The sequence below is a fragment of the Ornithodoros turicata genome, chromosome 6 (assembly GCF_037126465.1).
Source record: "Ornithodoros turicata isolate Travis chromosome 6, ASM3712646v1, whole genome shotgun sequence".
Taxonomy (NCBI): domain Eukaryota; kingdom Metazoa; phylum Arthropoda; class Arachnida; order Ixodida; family Argasidae; genus Ornithodoros; species Ornithodoros turicata.
In genome coordinates, this window is record NC_088206.1 from 72,650,694 (window position 1) to 72,667,528 (window position 16,835).

General features: G+C 46.0%; 1 protein-coding gene across 2 annotated transcripts in view; it reads right to left on the bottom strand.

The window, feature by feature from the left end:
* Window positions 1-395: 395 nt before the first annotated feature.
* LOC135397309 (potassium channel subfamily K member 4-like) overlaps window positions 396-16,835 on the bottom strand; it is a 50,429-nt gene continuing 33,989 nt past the window's right edge. The window contains exons 3-6 of one of the 2 annotated variants that reach the window (XM_064628797.1): window positions 13,909-14,085; window positions 12,820-13,200; window positions 2,495-2,724; window positions 396-2,041 (exon numbers count right to left, since the gene is read on the bottom strand). In XM_064628797.1, the coding sequence (XP_064484867.1) occupies window positions 1,493-2,041; window positions 2,495-2,724; window positions 12,820-13,200; window positions 13,909-14,085 (1,337 nt within the window). In that variant the 3' untranslated portion in view covers window positions 396-1,492. Of the gene's footprint in view, window positions 2,045-2,494; window positions 2,725-12,819; window positions 13,201-13,908; window positions 14,086-16,835 lie in introns of both variants that reach the window. The other variant, XM_064628796.1, reaches the window with a different exon arrangement.

The window sequence follows — 16,835 nt, forward strand, 5'->3', positions numbered from 1 at the left end:
AACTTCTACAGGGCATGTATTGTAAGCTGCTTCCTCTACTCTTCCTATAAAGTTCCTATAAACTCTGTAGATGCTGAAAGATATGTCAGCAGGTATAAAATGATAGCAGGTGACAGACCTTTGTCTTTGTCCGAGGGGAAATCGAGATATCATGTACGTAATGCTGAGCCACAACAGTGCCTTCAATCTGTAATTCTATAAAATATTTTTGTCCCCACATTATCCAAGAAAATAGTGTTTCCCATTTCAAGCAGCCGTCGATTGCTTGCCGCGGAAAATCGCGGAATTTACGAGTCTGTGCCGCAGAATTTTGAATTTGCCGCGGCAGAAAACCGGGGGCCTTGGCAACGTCTCACTCAGAATCTTCGGTGGTTTGCGAAAGAAAAAGGCAGCAGAACAGGTCAAACATGTTTATTTTTACAAAAATGTCACGATCCAAAAAGAAAGTGGTCCTTCATAACAAAGTGAGATCGCTGTCTCCTCCGTGTGACACTCACAAAAAATGTTAAAAAGGACAGAGCGTAATCAACAGTCCGCAAGGTGGCAAAGTAAATGGGGCATCTTCCTCTTGTTTTTTAAGAAAAAGGAAAACATTCCTTGATGTTTGGCACTACTTGGCAACGGTTGTTTCTGCCCCACTCTGTGCTAACTAAAAGGACGCAATGGAGGGCAGTGTTGAGAATCGCACACAGGTGTGTATATATATATATATATTTCCAGGCACTCGGTGTGAATGTAACGCAATGTGCAATCATGATTTGGACGTATGTACAAATGCGGTACTAAAATAATGGTCTAAATCTCGGACGTATTGTACACAGTCACTGTATATCGCAGTCATATCTTCTGGGCACAGGAGGTGTGAAGACAACAAGTGTGACCACATTGTTTGTACAACCCTGAGACTTGACGACGCATCTGCGAGCTGTTCTCGATGGGGGTATGTAGCGTTTCTTGATCTGTGCTAGGAAAAGTGGCCCGCGGTAATGTCTTGCGCCTTAACGGTCGTGGGCGCGTTTATTTTAATTACAAAAAAAGAATCCGTTACTGGTAACCTATTTTTGTGTGCTGCTTTGAATATAATTGAGAAAGTACAAGGTGTGGGTGTGAGAGTGACGTATTTACAGATGAATGCTTATAATGTCAGGCTTCTGTCCTGTACATTAACCTGTAATGGAACTGTACAATGTGAAGGATATGCTTTTTGCGAGCGCAGCGTGGAGTAAAATACCACACGGCTCGTGCAGAACTCCAGCACTTCACTCGGCTTCGTACAAGAAGTCACTCGACATTCGTAACAGACGCCTCGCAGCCCGGCCGATTTTATCTATCACGGGTCTGAAGCTCAATTGGCTCGTGATTCCGAAATAACTAGCAGACGACGCCTTCGTCGCTCGCAGACGACACTCGACTTTTCATCTTTTCCGACTTGGAATGACTTCAGGGCCCAGACGAACCATCAAGGGTAACCGTTATTTGTGACAGTCCACTGTCATATCGTCGTGCTGTCCATGCTATCCAAATCAAACGTGACGATCGGCCGCGTTATCGCGATCTCGACGTCGTAGACGTCGTCGCAGGCATCCATTTCATGATACCTGCCGCCAGTATACATTGGAATTGATGCGCGGGGACTATAAAAATTGTTTGGGATCTCAATGTGACTTCTCCTTGCGGGAGCCGGACACATGTTCACTTGGAGGTAGTTCGGAGTGCTCGGTTCACTGTCAGTCAGCAGAACAGGGAGGCTATGACGCCTAGAAGGTGCGGCTTCTCCCCGAGGGAGGCCGCCACTGGAGCAGGAGTCTTCGCGCACGTATGGCATTTCGTAGAGTCGTCTGTTGTGTTCCTCGATGAGTTGCCGTGTTCTGCTCAAGTTCTGAGTGCTCTCCCGCTTGAGGGTCTCGACGAGGGTCAACAGGCGTTGTATTTGGTCGTCGCGGTTGTGGTTCTTGTCGTGCACGGGCAGGCTTTCGGTGCTCATGTCCTTGGGAACTTGTTTGCCGTTTTTGTTCCTCCAGATGGACCGCTTGTGCGATTTCTGCTGCGTTAAAGGCGAAAGCGGTGTAAATATTACGTGACAGTATATCATCTTGCAACAGGAAAATCCACAGTAGTACTCGTGCGTCCTGCTACGCGACTACACCACATCATGACATATCTCGTATCAAAACGTATCCCTGCCACCGGGGAACAGTTGGTAATCATGTGTCGCCAAAGTTTCCCCCCCCCCCACTTATATTTTTCATGAATACAGACTATGGGAGTAGCGAGCTGAGACGGTCCGCCTTATGGAACTCCAACCTCTCCAAAAATAGTTGGGCTAAGACCCGTCTGAGGACGCGGTGTCGCTCAGGCGTAGTTTTCTCACAAACACAAACAAACAAAAACTGTAACAGCAGGAAGCGATTCTTTTTCGTAATCAAGGGCGAAATTGGAGATTCCGGCGTCGGGATCGACCTTTACCGTACGTATGGTTAGGTAGGACACTAACCTTTGTGGAAAAGTCCTGTAGGATCTTTTGAATCTCGTCCAGTCGCTGACCGAACCTCTGCTGCGTGTTGTGGAAGCTGGTGGAGAGCCTGTTCTCCATCCGACGTATCTGCTTGCAACGCATCGCCCTCGAAATGTAGTTTAAAATCATGGCCAGATAGCCCAGGCCGAAGATGATCCACAGCACGACGCCAGTCTTGTAGATCCAGATGTAGTCGCCGTCGAAGTTGCCTAAGAAAGAGAGTGGGAAAAAAAGCTTACCTAAAGCAGACGATACTTTTTTTTTTTTTTTGTCTTGCGAATGTGGAAAACTTGGTTCATTTCGCTTGTCAAACGTAATGGTGCTTTGTTCTAGTGTTGACTAACATGATTTTTTTTTGTATATATGTGCGTATGTGTCCGTTCATATAGACAAAAAGTGATACGATAACCACAGAGTTGAACAATGTGATGTCAGACACTTCAAAGGAATAGCGCGATTAGGTTATCATTGCTTTCGAAACGATTATTGTGAACGTCGTTATTGTGAATGGTTTGCGCGCGAACCCAACCAAGCGTTGATGGTTGTGCGCGCGCGCAAATCGTAAAGAGCGCTTCGCGCATTGCGCAGAACCATCAACGCTATCCATTACGTACGCAAAAGCGGTAGCGTACGATGCACTAAAACGCTCTATTAATTAGTGAACGGAGTTTTAGTGAGCCGTTTTGGCACAAAGATACGCGGGAACTCATTTATTTAAATATTCGTATTTCCCGAAGACAATTAGAGATTGGAATAACTCGTCCTCTGTTACCGTATCAATAGACATCAACGAGGATTTCTTCAGAAAACTCTGAGGGGTAATTTTGCAGTATGTATATCTTACTGATTTGTGTATTTCCTTCTTCTTTTTCTTTTCTTTGTGTGTGTGTGTGCGTGCGTGCTCTTTCGTCATCAGTTTAATTTATAGCATCAAGAGCTGTGATAGGGATAGGGAAAATGTTTGATTATATTAGCCGTTGGCAGGCACCAGTGCAAAAAAATAAATAAATAAAATAAAATAAATGAATAAAAGCTCGGGACGTGCAATCATGTTTTTGTTTTTCATTACTACTACTCCGCTACTATAATGCCTCCGGGTGGAGTAGGTAATTTTGTAAATAAATAAAATAAACAAAAAGGGTGCGCGAACGGTATTGCGGTGGACCAATGAGAAAGGGCAACGGTTCAGAACGGAATCCTCTGGTTGGGCACTGAGACAACCGTTCACGGACCCTTTGCTCAAAAAACGATTCACTACAGACGGTTCTGCCCAGCCAGATGATTCCAGTTCTCGTCGGTCACCCGCGATATCGGTCGCGAGACGTTTGACGAGTGAGAACGATTCACTAAAATTCTCTATACTTTATACACGTGCCTTATTTTATAATTTTTGTGCCACGCTGTCTCTTTTTTTTTTACCTTAGCGAGGCGAAACGTTCTTGATGGGGCTCAATACTCCGCTGTTACAACGCATCTAATAAAATGAGCAAGTTTGAATTACAGTGAACCCTGGTTAATATATGACCACCACCGCCCCCGCAGATTTTGGTCATAGAGCGAATTGTCATACTAAGGAGAAATGTACAGTCCGCTTACCTCAGAGACCGTTTCGTTCCGGCCATTATTAGGTGCACTGCAGCAGCAGCACAGTGTGACCTGGTCTCGTGGTCACTTCTGTTTTAAGCACTACAGCGCTTTGCCAGTCTGAAAAGCGCTACGAGTAATTCCGAGGCCAATAACATCCGGAGCAATCCCAAACCTTGGCGTCCTATACTTCAACACGTGTCACCCTCTGCCTGAGGTATGTGTGTAGCCTCTCCCTGGGGCTACTCTGTGGGCCACGTGACGTGGTCATAATAACCGGAGGATAATATCCGTTGAACACGAGAGAACTGATGTTCTGAGGCTGGAACAACATAGAAGGGACAAATACATACAAAGCCTCAACCTAAGAAATTAACGATGAAAGATGAAAGTCACTGAAAAGGTTAGCCAGCTGTAGGAGTCGAACCCACATCTTCTGGATTGCCGATTGCCGTACAATATCTGTATTTGAAACTACCTTGTGACAAAAATCTCAGTCATAGTCGGACAAGCGGATTGTCATGCTAACGAGATGGATTTACATGGCGGCGGAACGGTTCCTAAGAGAAACGGTCATAAAGTCAGTATGTCATAATATCGGGGGTCATATTAACGAGGGTTCACTGTATTTCGCTCACAAAATTCGGCTATAGAGCGCGTATCCTTCCAGGTCATTCCCTCACAACCGTTGCCTCATCTAGGACCGTTGCAGTGTCACGTGCCAGCCGTTGTTCCATTTAACCGGAAGACCATTTATCATCCAACCCCATCTGCTGCGAAGCGTGTTCCATGCCACCGGCAAGCTCTCATTTCTCTCTCAGTTGCCTCTCTCGAAAAGCGACACGTGCGGTTGTTTGGAAGAAGACTCTTCCAGAGAAATCGATTAGATATCGCGAAAGATACGTAAAAAGTGTGGTTAGCGGCCGTTTTGTAGAAAGGCGGGGTTATTTTTAAGCCTTTACCCGGTTGGAAGATGGATGGTCTGGCAACGTCTGCTGACCAGAGAAGTCTTAAACACCTCAAAGATACAACTTGGTTTCAACCCTATACTTTGGCGCCGGCTGATAAACGCTCCTGTGACTTCGCCGTCTTTTCGTTAGTGTACGACACAAGGGCGTGTGTTTACGAAAACGATACGATGAAGGAACCTGTCAATAAGTTATCAGTCACTTGCTTCTCGTGTTCTCCTAACCCAGTGGTTCCCATACACTCTTAACAAAAAAGGAGGGTATACTTTCACTCGTTTTTCTCGCCACATATATCACTCCCTCCTTCAGAGTACAGTTACTCCCAAAAAGGAGTCTCGTCACTACTTTTAGGGAGTGGGGTTATCCGCGAACACCCTACTGGAGAGTAATATTACTCTCTGGCAGGGAGTAAGGGAGTAATGTTACTCCCTTGAGTGAAGGAGGAGACTCCTTTTTGAGAGCTATTGTACTCTCCAAGAGGGAGTGATATATGTGGCAAAAAAAAGGGAGTGAAAGTACACCCTTTTCTTAAGAGTGTAGCTCGGCATGGGTACCCATAAGCAGCACAATGTACTGAAAGTCGAGTGCAACGGAGGTGGATGGGTAGATGGAAGGCCTTGAGCAGACTCGTGAAACTATAAAGAACATTGATAAGACACATACCTTCTACCCCCATTGCACCCGACTTTCAGTACGTTGTGCTACTTGGGGGTGAGCTCGATCATGGCGCACATTAGCGCACTCGCCGGATAACATCCCACTTGTCTTGTTTACGAGTGCGATCTTACCCGGTGAGTGCACTAATATGTGGCGTGATCGAGCTCGCCGATACGCCATGTCGACCTTCACGTTAGTTCGTAGCCGTGGCTGAACCCACGCCTTATCAGATGATAGTGATAGTGAGTTTCGAGGCCCGAAATGCCGAGCTATGGCACTAGTTCCCAAACTATGCTAGCATGTGACCCATCGGAACAAGAACATATCACGTGGCGACTCCCCTGATTTCGCGATGCCACGAGATCTTCGATTTCAACGCGTGAATAGTAATACAGAAAAGCGACGCTGAAATTTAACTTGACAGTCGATGTCGTCACAGGTAGTAAGATAGGGCTGTAGAAACCATTCCAGACAGAAAAATATACGCGTGATAGCAGGGACGAGTGTTCCTTTTCACTAAAGTGAGCTTGCGTTGTAGACCTTGTGGTCCGCTACCACGACCTTTTTTTGGGACGCGGAATAGTGGCTCTGGTTTATAGTTTCTGAGACAATTTGCGACCCTCATCCCCGGCCAAGGGTTTACCCCCAGACCCCCCAACATTCCCTCAGTTTTTCCTGTATACTATTGTTACAATGTAATTGCACCCCCAACAATTTTTTCACCCCCCTTCCTTCCGAGCTTGCGGTTCTGGATAAACTACTGCCCCCCGCTGAATCTGTTACGACCCACCAGTTTGGGAAACACTCTCCTAACAGTTATCGTGAACATCTTCCGATGTACCAAAACTCGACTATAATAAACTATAACTAATAATAATCCGACTAAATACAATAATAATAATAAAAATACACAGTGTGCTGAAATTTCTGCGCACTTTAAAAAATTAATCCACGGATAGGCGGCGTCACTCGAGATTTTTTTTTTAAAAGGCCACCAGTTCAGCAGTGCCAACGCGGAAATGATAAAAAGAAATTCGTCGTCGCACCGAAACCGTGCCCGCTGCTGTCCGTGCCCTTCCAGCATGAGTCATTCGAACCCAGACTTGAACACTCGTAGACGGACTATTCTGAATGCGTGCCATCTCATCCTTTGGACGCTTTGGACGTACCGTCCCGTTGCGACATTGTTGACAGGACCGATTGTTGTCGACGGCGAGGCTGTTCTATTTGAAGCGCCTCGACGACTCCGCGATGAATCGCTGATTAGATGGTCTTTGATTGCGACCGATTGTGTTGCGGTTCGAGTGTCGGGCTTCCCACAAGGACACGATGACGGAAGAGGGTCCCTACATAGTAGGCCTCTGTGTAGGCAACAGTTTGGGCTTTTCACCTTAGCGAGACGACCGTAACCGGTGAACTGTAGCCACAGTAAAGAGCAAAAAATATGCACCACAACGGTAAAAGTGCTAGGGTGCAGGTGAGCTGGTGCATTGTAAAACGACGAAAAGCGTGTGGTCTGACGTGTGTGTTCCTTTTTGCTACTCGTCTGTTTTTTGTTTGTTTTTTTGTCGTTTAATATGCACCACTTTGTGCGCACTCGGATAATCCGTATACATTATTTCACGACATTGTAGCCGCACCACTACCGCCATCGACAGCGCACCCGGAATCGCGGCTCGCGATATTAAATTGCAGCCCAGCCAGTTCGGCTCTGGCTACCAACCAGAACGGTTGTGTCCGTGATTATGCTAGTTGAGCCAACAACATCATTTGGTAGTAGCAGTAGTAGTTTGCTATGGCGTATCTAGGGGACGTTACTGTGGGTTCGCCAGCTGTTATCGACGTATTTCGGTGCAACAAAAACTGATGTAAAAAACAACTAGCAAAACAACAAAAACTTCGTTCTGCCAAAATTACATGCTCTACTGGTATTCAGAGTATGCAGTAAATTCACACCCAGAAAGGCGGAATTGTCTTTAAAAAAAACAGCAAATAGAATAGGTCGTTGCTACCGAACCTCTCGGTTCCGCCACGCTGGTGACGTCAGCAGAATGGCGACGACGTCCAAACGCACGGTGTTCTGTGGCGCAGCGGTAACGCGTGCGCTTGGAGACTGGGAGGTCCGCGGTTCGAATCCGCGGGCCGGCTGTGCCGTCTGGGGTTTTTCCTGGGTTTCCCTCAGATGTGTAATAGGCGTATGCCGGCACAGTTCCCCTGAAGTCGGCCCATGGACGCAGCTATCCTCCCCCCGAGCGGATTCCGCTCGGTCTTCCACTTCACCCTTTCCTCCTCTCCACCATCTTTCCCTTCCCGAGAAACATGCCGCCTAATCAGGCAGGCAGACCTCTCGGGTTCCTCCCAACGACACTCCTCCTCCTCCTCCTCGGACGTGTAAATTTACCAGCTCCGGTGGCGCAGCGGTAACTTGGTGCGTTTAACAGCGTGCGCTTGGAGACTGGGAGGTCCGCGGTTCGAATCCGCGGGCCGACTGTGCCGTCTGGGGTTTTTCCTGGGTTTCCCTCAGATGTGTAATAGGCGTATGCCGGCACAGTTCCCCTGAAGTCGGCCCATGGACGCAGCTATCCTCCCCCCGAGCGGATTCCGCTCGGTCTTCCACTTCACCCTTTCCTCTCCTCCTCTCCACCACCTTTCCCTTCCCGAGAAACATGCCGCCTAATCAGGCAGGCAGACCTCTCGGGGTTTCCTCCCAACGACACTCCTCCTCCTCCTCCTCCGGACGTGTAAACACCGCACGTGCGCCGTAGCCGTGACGTCACGCACACGTGATGTCCACGCAGTGGTTTCCATTCGGGAAAGCATTTGCGTGAGCTCCAAAATAAGCGCGCTTAATTTCGCGATTTAATTAAATGATCGAGTAGGCGTTACGCAAAATGAAAGCGTCAGTTGTCGTTCATTTTGCGAAGCTTCTCCGCCCACGGCTCGCCCATCTCAACGTAGGAAGCTGTTCATCGAGCCGGCTTTCTCCTCTCGGCGCTGATTCCATTGATTCTGTCTTTTGTGGCAAACAATTACCCAACTTCCACAATGCACAACAGATAGACTACCACATAGCCAAGCCAATAGTCCGTGTAATGCCAACACCACCTAGATTGAGAAAGCCTGCTCGCTCGTCGACGTGACGTAACAACTAAGAGTCAGCCAATGAGGATCGTGTTTTCAATGGCCCTAGGCCCCTAGCCAATCACGAAATCATTCAGCGACCGTTGCCATGGAGACTAAACGCCGTCGTCTGCGAGTAGTGATTGAACGTCCCCGCGTAGTAAATGAAAAAAAAAAAAAAAACTTTAAAATGAAGCGCAAAACAGTCCCATATCTTTCTCAAAAGCGTGTTACACATTTTCTCTACAGATTTTAAGATTGCAGGTTTAAAGTTAGGTGGAATGATTTGCGAGTTCTTGAATTTGCAGAACGGGGAATCGCTGCAGAGCAGACGAGTTCTGCTCTGTGTCTTCTGGGTCTCATCGAGGGTATAAAAACGGTAACCACCGTGACCGCTATTGTTCCTTACGAGTGGGGTAATTTCGAAGAGAGCCCGTTAGCGTTCCCTGTAGAAAGTAGCCCCGGCAACGAGGATTCGGGGCCGGAAATAGCCGAGCCTATACTTGGTCTCCCAACTGCAATAGTGTCACCCAGTCGGTCTCCTTTGTCTCCTCGGCCGTTTAATTCCTCTGCCAACTGCGCAGCTTTCTTTCACCTATTCTCTCTTTCTTTCTTTTTTTCTGACCTTCTCGGAGAGAAACGAAACTAATTTTTTTTTTCTTTCCATCTTAATTTGTTCGCAAAGGACACCACGCTTCTACAATGGCGAACCACCGATGTTTAGGGTGGCATGGAGGATGAAGAATGGTAACTTTCGCTTTCATGCCCGTCATGTAATTCGCGAGGTCTAAGCTCGAGTACTGACACCGACGCACATTGTCGAGGATAATCTCGAAACAGTAGTCTGGAGCTCGGTCATGTTTCATTGTGGGTTATGATGTGTAGATTCTGAATCTGAAATTAACTCAACAGAGCCTCGTAGTTTCTTTTGTTAACGGAGAAAAATAAAAAATAAAAAAGACCAGCTCCATTGGCATAGTGGTTAAGATGATCGCTTTCCATGCCGAGACTGGGAGGAGACACGGGTTCGAATCCTGTCACCGGCTGTGCTGTTTTCGGTCATCCCCGGATTTTCCGGCAAACTTTCCCGATGAATATCGGTAAGTTTCCCCTGAAGTCTGCCCAGGACGCATACTAACCCCCCTGTCTCCCACTCCTCCCTGCTGTGCTCTCTCCATCTGTCCACGTCTGTACGTCGCTCATAGCCACAGTTGCTTCGCGGCGCTAACGCGGAATTTAAAAAAAAAGATTTGCACCGTACATCCAGTCTTGTAGAGACTAAAACATGACGTTATTCGGGTGTGCGACAAAGATAGATGAGTTCCATACTCAGGTTCAAATTAGGCATCTACATATAAGAAGATGGAGTATCTGGCTCTGTGGATGCTTCTCCCAATCCTCCTCCTCGATATGCCATTAGAATCCGCCCTTACTATAAAATCCGGTTAAATGATGGTTAAGTAGCAAGCGACCCAAACAGCAAAATGTACTGAAAGTCGAGTGCAATAGGGGTGGACGGGTAGGTGGAAGGCCTTGAACAGACTTGTGAAACTAGAGAACATTGATAAGACACATACCGTCCACCCCTATTGCACTCGACTTTCAGTACATTGTGCTGCTTGGGGACCTGGTGATAAGTATCCATGATAACGAACCCCGAGACGAAGTTTTGTGTGTTCCTTCTTTTTCCTCGTCTCGGGGTCCGTTATACGTATAAAATTCATTTGATAAGAACTAACCCCATCCCGTCATTTGCACACAAATAACGAATGATTTTGGTTATTAGGAATACTTACGTTACAACAACAACTTTATTAGGAGATGGTGGATGGGGAGTATGTAAGTCCTTGTAAATAGTCTTCACTTGGGTATGAGGATATAGTTAGAGCCTGAAGTTTTAGGGTTTTACCCGATTCTTCCCCGAATTTGCACCCCGAATTGAAGGTCCACCCTTTAGGGTGGCACCCGATTTTTACCCGGCAAATTCCCCTCAGTGGGATGTCTGTAGGAATGCACTAACTTACTTGTTTGGCAGCAAATGCAGTTACATCGCCGTTTGTACCAAACCATTACAGTTAGTTTGAGCAACTGAGCCCGATTTCTCCCCGAATTTAGCGTACCGGGAGTTTTTTCACCCGAATTCGCATGAATTTAGTGCACATGTTTGTTTACCCGATTTTTACCCCCCGAACTTAGAAAAAAATATTTCCCGAAAACTTCAGGCTCTAGATATAGTTTATATATATATATATATATATGCAAATTACATATATATATATATATATATATATATATATAATTTGTGTACATAATATGTGTATATAACAGTACAAATAGGTATATGTAAGTACGTATAAATATAGGAATGATTGCTCAAAACACGACCATCGGGAACCGGAAATGCGCCTGTTACCCTCATTTCCGTGTACGCGAAATGAAATAAATGAAATCAAATCAAATCATTAAAACGTAGTGATCGGCGTCTTCGACGCCTTCTAGTGCAAGAATCAGAAACTCTTGTTGACAGCGACGTCGCGGAGGTTAAATCAAATTCACTCGATAAATAACTGTCTGTGAACTTTATAGAAATAGTTTGCACGCGGTCACTGTGAGCCCCATGCGTCAACAGGATTTTAATTTTGGTTTGAGCGCAGGCCGTGAGCTCAGAATAAGGTGTACTTCCCGTAAGCGTCTATTCTGGCCCCCCCTCTGGAAATGAGCCAGTCCCTCTCCGGAGATAAATACAAAGGGGGGGGGGGGGAGGTGAAGAAGACAAAAGGCGTTCAACGGTTTAATTGTCAGGGCGGAGCTATTGTTAAACGAAAGAAGTCAGGTTCGTTGTGGGTTTCTGCTCCGGCGACCGCTAGGTAAGCTAATAAAAAAAGAACTGCGTCGAAGCCAACATACACCCCTTGGTCTAATTTTCCAAGGTTGTACCAGCTTTGGATGATGGGCGAGTCCACTCTGTCAGCGTGCAATCTCCGCGTCGACTATTCTATTTAGAATAATGCTAACGTTATATCGCGTACGTACGTCATGTTTTCTCAGTCCTGTTTCTTTTTACGATTCAGGTTCCGGTAACGTGACGACACCGACGCTCGGACGGTTAGAATGACGGTATTCTTATCAATTTACGTGACTCGGACTTGAGACGTCATCCTAGCGTAGAAATGAGGCTGAACTACGGTGTAGTTGACTTCCGGCGCATTTGAACATCACCTTCGAGCACAATGTTGTCTTTTCCATTTGCGTCATGTTCCCACAGTGGCCAGTAGGTGTCGCATCGTAACAGTTTCGGTTTCGTTATTGCGTCGCGCCACCCAGGCGTCACAATAAGATCACGAAGCGGGCGACTACATGTATGCTACGGCAGCGCCCGACAAATAGATCGTGATGGAGCTCCAAGTGAAAAGTTATTGGCGCACGGAGGTCCCATCACATTAGACCACTTTCTTATCAGCTCTCTTCACCTTTCTGGATACCATAGGACTTGGAGCCATATTGTGAAGGGTGTCATAACTTCATTCCCCGCATCGTCACCAGCGATGGGGTAGAGTATCGCCCTTGGCGATGAAACTGCCCATCCATCATCTCGAAATGATGATGTAGATGTAAATGATAAGCATTGCTCCGCTTTTATCCATTATCACCGAACTCCTCATGTAAATATCTCATTGTCACACTTGTAGATAGCTTTTAACTGCCATGCTCGCTTGCTATCGTCATCCCCCTCTCTCTTATCCTGGTCAATCAATCATCGCTCATCGCTCATACCTGTAGATAGGTTTTAACTACCACACTCTCTCTCACATCATCTTTCCCATAATCGTCTCCGACACACTCAGCATAGTTTTGGCGCTCTATGGCCTTTGTTGCCTTTGTGCCATTAAACACATAATCAATCAATCAATCAATCAATCATCTCGAAATAAAGCTGTTGTTGTCTTATCAGCGCAGTTAGTAAGTGCAACTCACCAGCAACGTAGTCACCGAAGCCGATAGTGGCCAGCGTGATGAAGCAGTAGTAAAGTCCTTCGAGATAAGTCCAGTCCTCGATGAACTTGAACACTGCCGCTGGTAGCAAGAGAAACACCACCAACCACGGCAGCAAGAACGCCGCTGCACTGCCCGCTAGGGCTAGACGCGAACCACTGTTCCCACCCCAGTTGCCACCGTTCACGTGGGGATTTCCCAGAGCAGACCGCTGTCGGTTGCGTCTCCTGGCACTCTCCAGGCCTCGGGAGAAGTGGTCGCCGATGGCCGCCAATAGGATGCCCGTCATGGGGACGCCCACGACGGCGTACAGCACGCAGAAGATGCGGCCCCATACGGTGGATGGGGCCAGATGGCCGTACCCTGAGAGGCAACGGATATTTTACATAATAATGCACAATATCGTCGAGGCTTATAAATATGTAAACAACACACACAGATGAATATGTGAACAACACCCGTAACGGGACATTCCACGTTTGACATTATTGCAGAGCCCTCAAAAAAAAGACGACTTGAGGAAATCCCAGAGAGCTTAGCATCGCTTTGAACTATGGGAACTTGCTTATCAGAAAGGAGGAGAAGGTCTCTCTAAGCTGTTTCTGATATCCGATTTCTCTCTATCTCTCTCTGTTTCTCTCTGGGCCGATTGGCCACGAGGCGTCAAGGTCAGCGAAAACGAAACGTGAAGGGCTGTTCTTCCTTATGACAGTAGTCTCCCAGGATGCAAAGCGTGCGCAAGGAGCACTGGGATTTCCTGAAATCGTCTATCTCATAATGGGACATTACGCCCCTGTAAAGCGTGCTTCCACTGCCGAACACGAAAGCGCTTCAGTGAAGCGCGGTCACCGACCAATGTAACGGCACCATCGAGTAAATTTGACTGGTCGTTTCGTAAAGTTCAGAATGTCGTGAAGGATTACTTTTCAATGCGTTTTATATACGTGTGCCTACGAGTACCTCTACCTATTATAAATTATAGGTGTGGACGGTACAGTCGGCGTATTGTCACGTGAAACATGTGTGGACCATTTGCGGATGTTGCACAGATAAGATAAGCGGAGTGTTTACCAATGGTAGTGACGACAGTGATGGCGAAAAAGAAAGAATTGTAGAAGTTCCAGTTGATGTGGGTATCCCGGCCTTCTTCGTCCAAGAGGTTCTTGCTGCGAGCATCCGCTAGCCTAAAGATGATCTCCGTTATCTCGGCACTGCTCAGGTTCGGATGACTAATCACCGACAACTTCTCTGCACACAAGAGATAACGCACAATTGAATGATGCGATCTCACCCAAGTCGTCAGAGGGCTTACTATTATTAAGGGAAGAAAAGTAGCCGAAGCTCTTTGGCTGCACGTATAGAACATAAGTCCCAAACGTCCAGTGCTGGTGTGGCGACGTTTGGGACTTATAAACATATTATTATTATTATTGTTTTTATTGTTACAATTTTTTTGTAGGTAGTCGTCTGTTTGTATAGGATTTGGCCCCGGGATGAAGGACTACAAAATTAGTGTTCTGGGGTCCTTATCTGTTTCCTTTCTATGGGGTCAATTTTGATTTCTTACCTTTTCTTATTGATCATTTTGTTACCGGGCTTATATTCTTTATCTATATCTTATCTGTGGTGCTTATCTCTTTCATTCATTTCTTATCCGTGTTTGCTACCTATTTTACATTTTGATGTATTGTGACTATTTGTGTACCAATCATTTTCGTTTAGGCAAGCTCGTTTGACGACCCTCATAGTACCCGAGTAACAAAAATATTTTTGAAAAGTTTTATCTCTTACAATTCTTATATTTTTTATATTGCATTTGCGAGTCTTTTTAATTCCTTTCTGTGAATACGTGAGTCCAAAGCCAACACGAAAATCGTGCAACGTGGAGGAAGATGTGCAAATAGTGGGAGTTCCTCTCCGTTAGTTTTTCCCCACCATTTGCATGGCCTCTTCCGATGAAAGGGAGTCATTCACCGTTCACGATGCCATTGAAAATCTCGACAGAATCCCGTTCAATTACTACCCGGCCTGAAAAGGCTGCGAAGTTCGTCCCCCGCTGGTTTCGCAGTTTGAGCTATAGCTGTCCCATCTCACATCGAGCGCTAATGTGCGCGACATCCCAGCGAATACAAAAAAAAAAAAAAAAAAAGGCACGCATAACACAGTGTTAACATCCGTATGGAGAGGTTGCCGAAAAGCCCAGGATATCCTCGGACCAGCACAGTGCTGGTGGGATTGGAAGCGTACCACCTGCTAGTGTTCACATCGGCTTCATGTTCGATCCACCCTGCCGCTCCGCTGTTGTGTGTCCATGTGTGTACATAGCTCATAGCCACAGCTGCGTCGCGGTTTTAACGCAAATAACGAAGTATTCGTTTCTTTTTTTCTGTTTAGTTGCATATGCGTATACGAAGAGGGGAGTCAAGTCCTGTAGATCACATAAATAAAATACAGAAGCCGACACTGAAGATTTTTGTTTAAGTTTAATTTGTACAAGCTTTCGCGTGGAGGTCCACGCTTCCTCAGGTACAAAGTGTCCGTCTGCCCAGCTATTCATTGTACACAGACATGTGGCACCATATCTCCTTTCCTCTTCCCTTTCTTTGCACAGCAGTGTGTTTAGTCGTGTATATGTCTATACTATATATACTTATGTGTGTCACCACTTCACTTTGTACCTGAGGAAGCGTGGACCTCCACGCGAAAGCTTGTACAAATTAAACTTAAACAAAAATCTTCAGTGTCGGCTTCTGTATTTTATTTATGTTTAGTTGCATGAAAACTTTGCCCTTTCCATTACTTTAGTATTGTTTACCATCATTCCATTATTGTACCGGTGGCCTGTCCCCGCTTTTGTCCTTTCCCGGATTGTGGAAATCGCACATTTCCGAGCGATAACCTACGAACAGACCCCATGCACTACAGACGTATTTAGACAGCCCTTCCTTTCGAGCCTTTCCTCACTCCTAAGCAGCTGATGCTTCACCAGCTCCTTTTCTTGTATTCGCACCTTCTTTTTTTGGGAGCTATGCTTAGCCCGTCTACTAGTGGCTTTCTTTTTTAAAACAGTCCGCCCTTTCTCTCTATATACCGTGGCCACTTTCGCTGCCTCGACAGCGCAATACTTCGACACGACGGTTCCCATAGTATGTGGGAATGGTTTCCAAGTATTTTGTGTCACTCTCACGTAATATATATATATATATATATATATATATATATATATATAAAGGGGTCAAAAGCCATGAAAAAATAAGTAAATGTCGCTAGACTTGTTTGAAATTCAAACGTACAGATTAAGATGACTTCTATGGCTGCACGTAGAGAAACAGATACTCATGGAACGATGCGACAGCACCAGAGGACACGTGTTTCGCCGTGTTTGCGGCTCGTCAGCCCTGGGTATGAATTTCAAATAAGTCTAGCGTCATTTACTTATTTTTTCAAGGCTTTTGACTCCTTTTTATAATTCACTGGCTTGCGCTGTGGCATTGAGGAGTGCTCAGTCACCCTCCCAGGTGTATATCACTCGCTGAGTGACCCCTGGTTTGCCAATCCCGAACGATGCGCAGCTACCCAGGGCTGACGAGCCGCAAACACGGCGAAACACGTGTCCTCTGGTGCTGTCGCATCGTTCCATGAGTATATATATATATATATATATATATATATATATATATATATATATATATATATATATATATATATATATATATATATATACTTAGAAGGGATAATACTAGCTTAACAAAATGCTTTGTAGTTGCATATAGTTTTTTTGTGACTTGGGAACCGCGGAAAAGAGAAAAAGTCCCGTAAAACTGATCTCGTGGAACTACTATACCCGTCTCCTGTACGGTTATTATGACCCCATATTTAAAATTCGGGGCTTTACACTCCGACTGAAGAACATACTCGCCAAAGATTGCTTCAAAACTTGACGCTGCCCGTATTGGGAATGAGCAGCATCGTATACTATTGGTTAAGCCTGTAGTGCG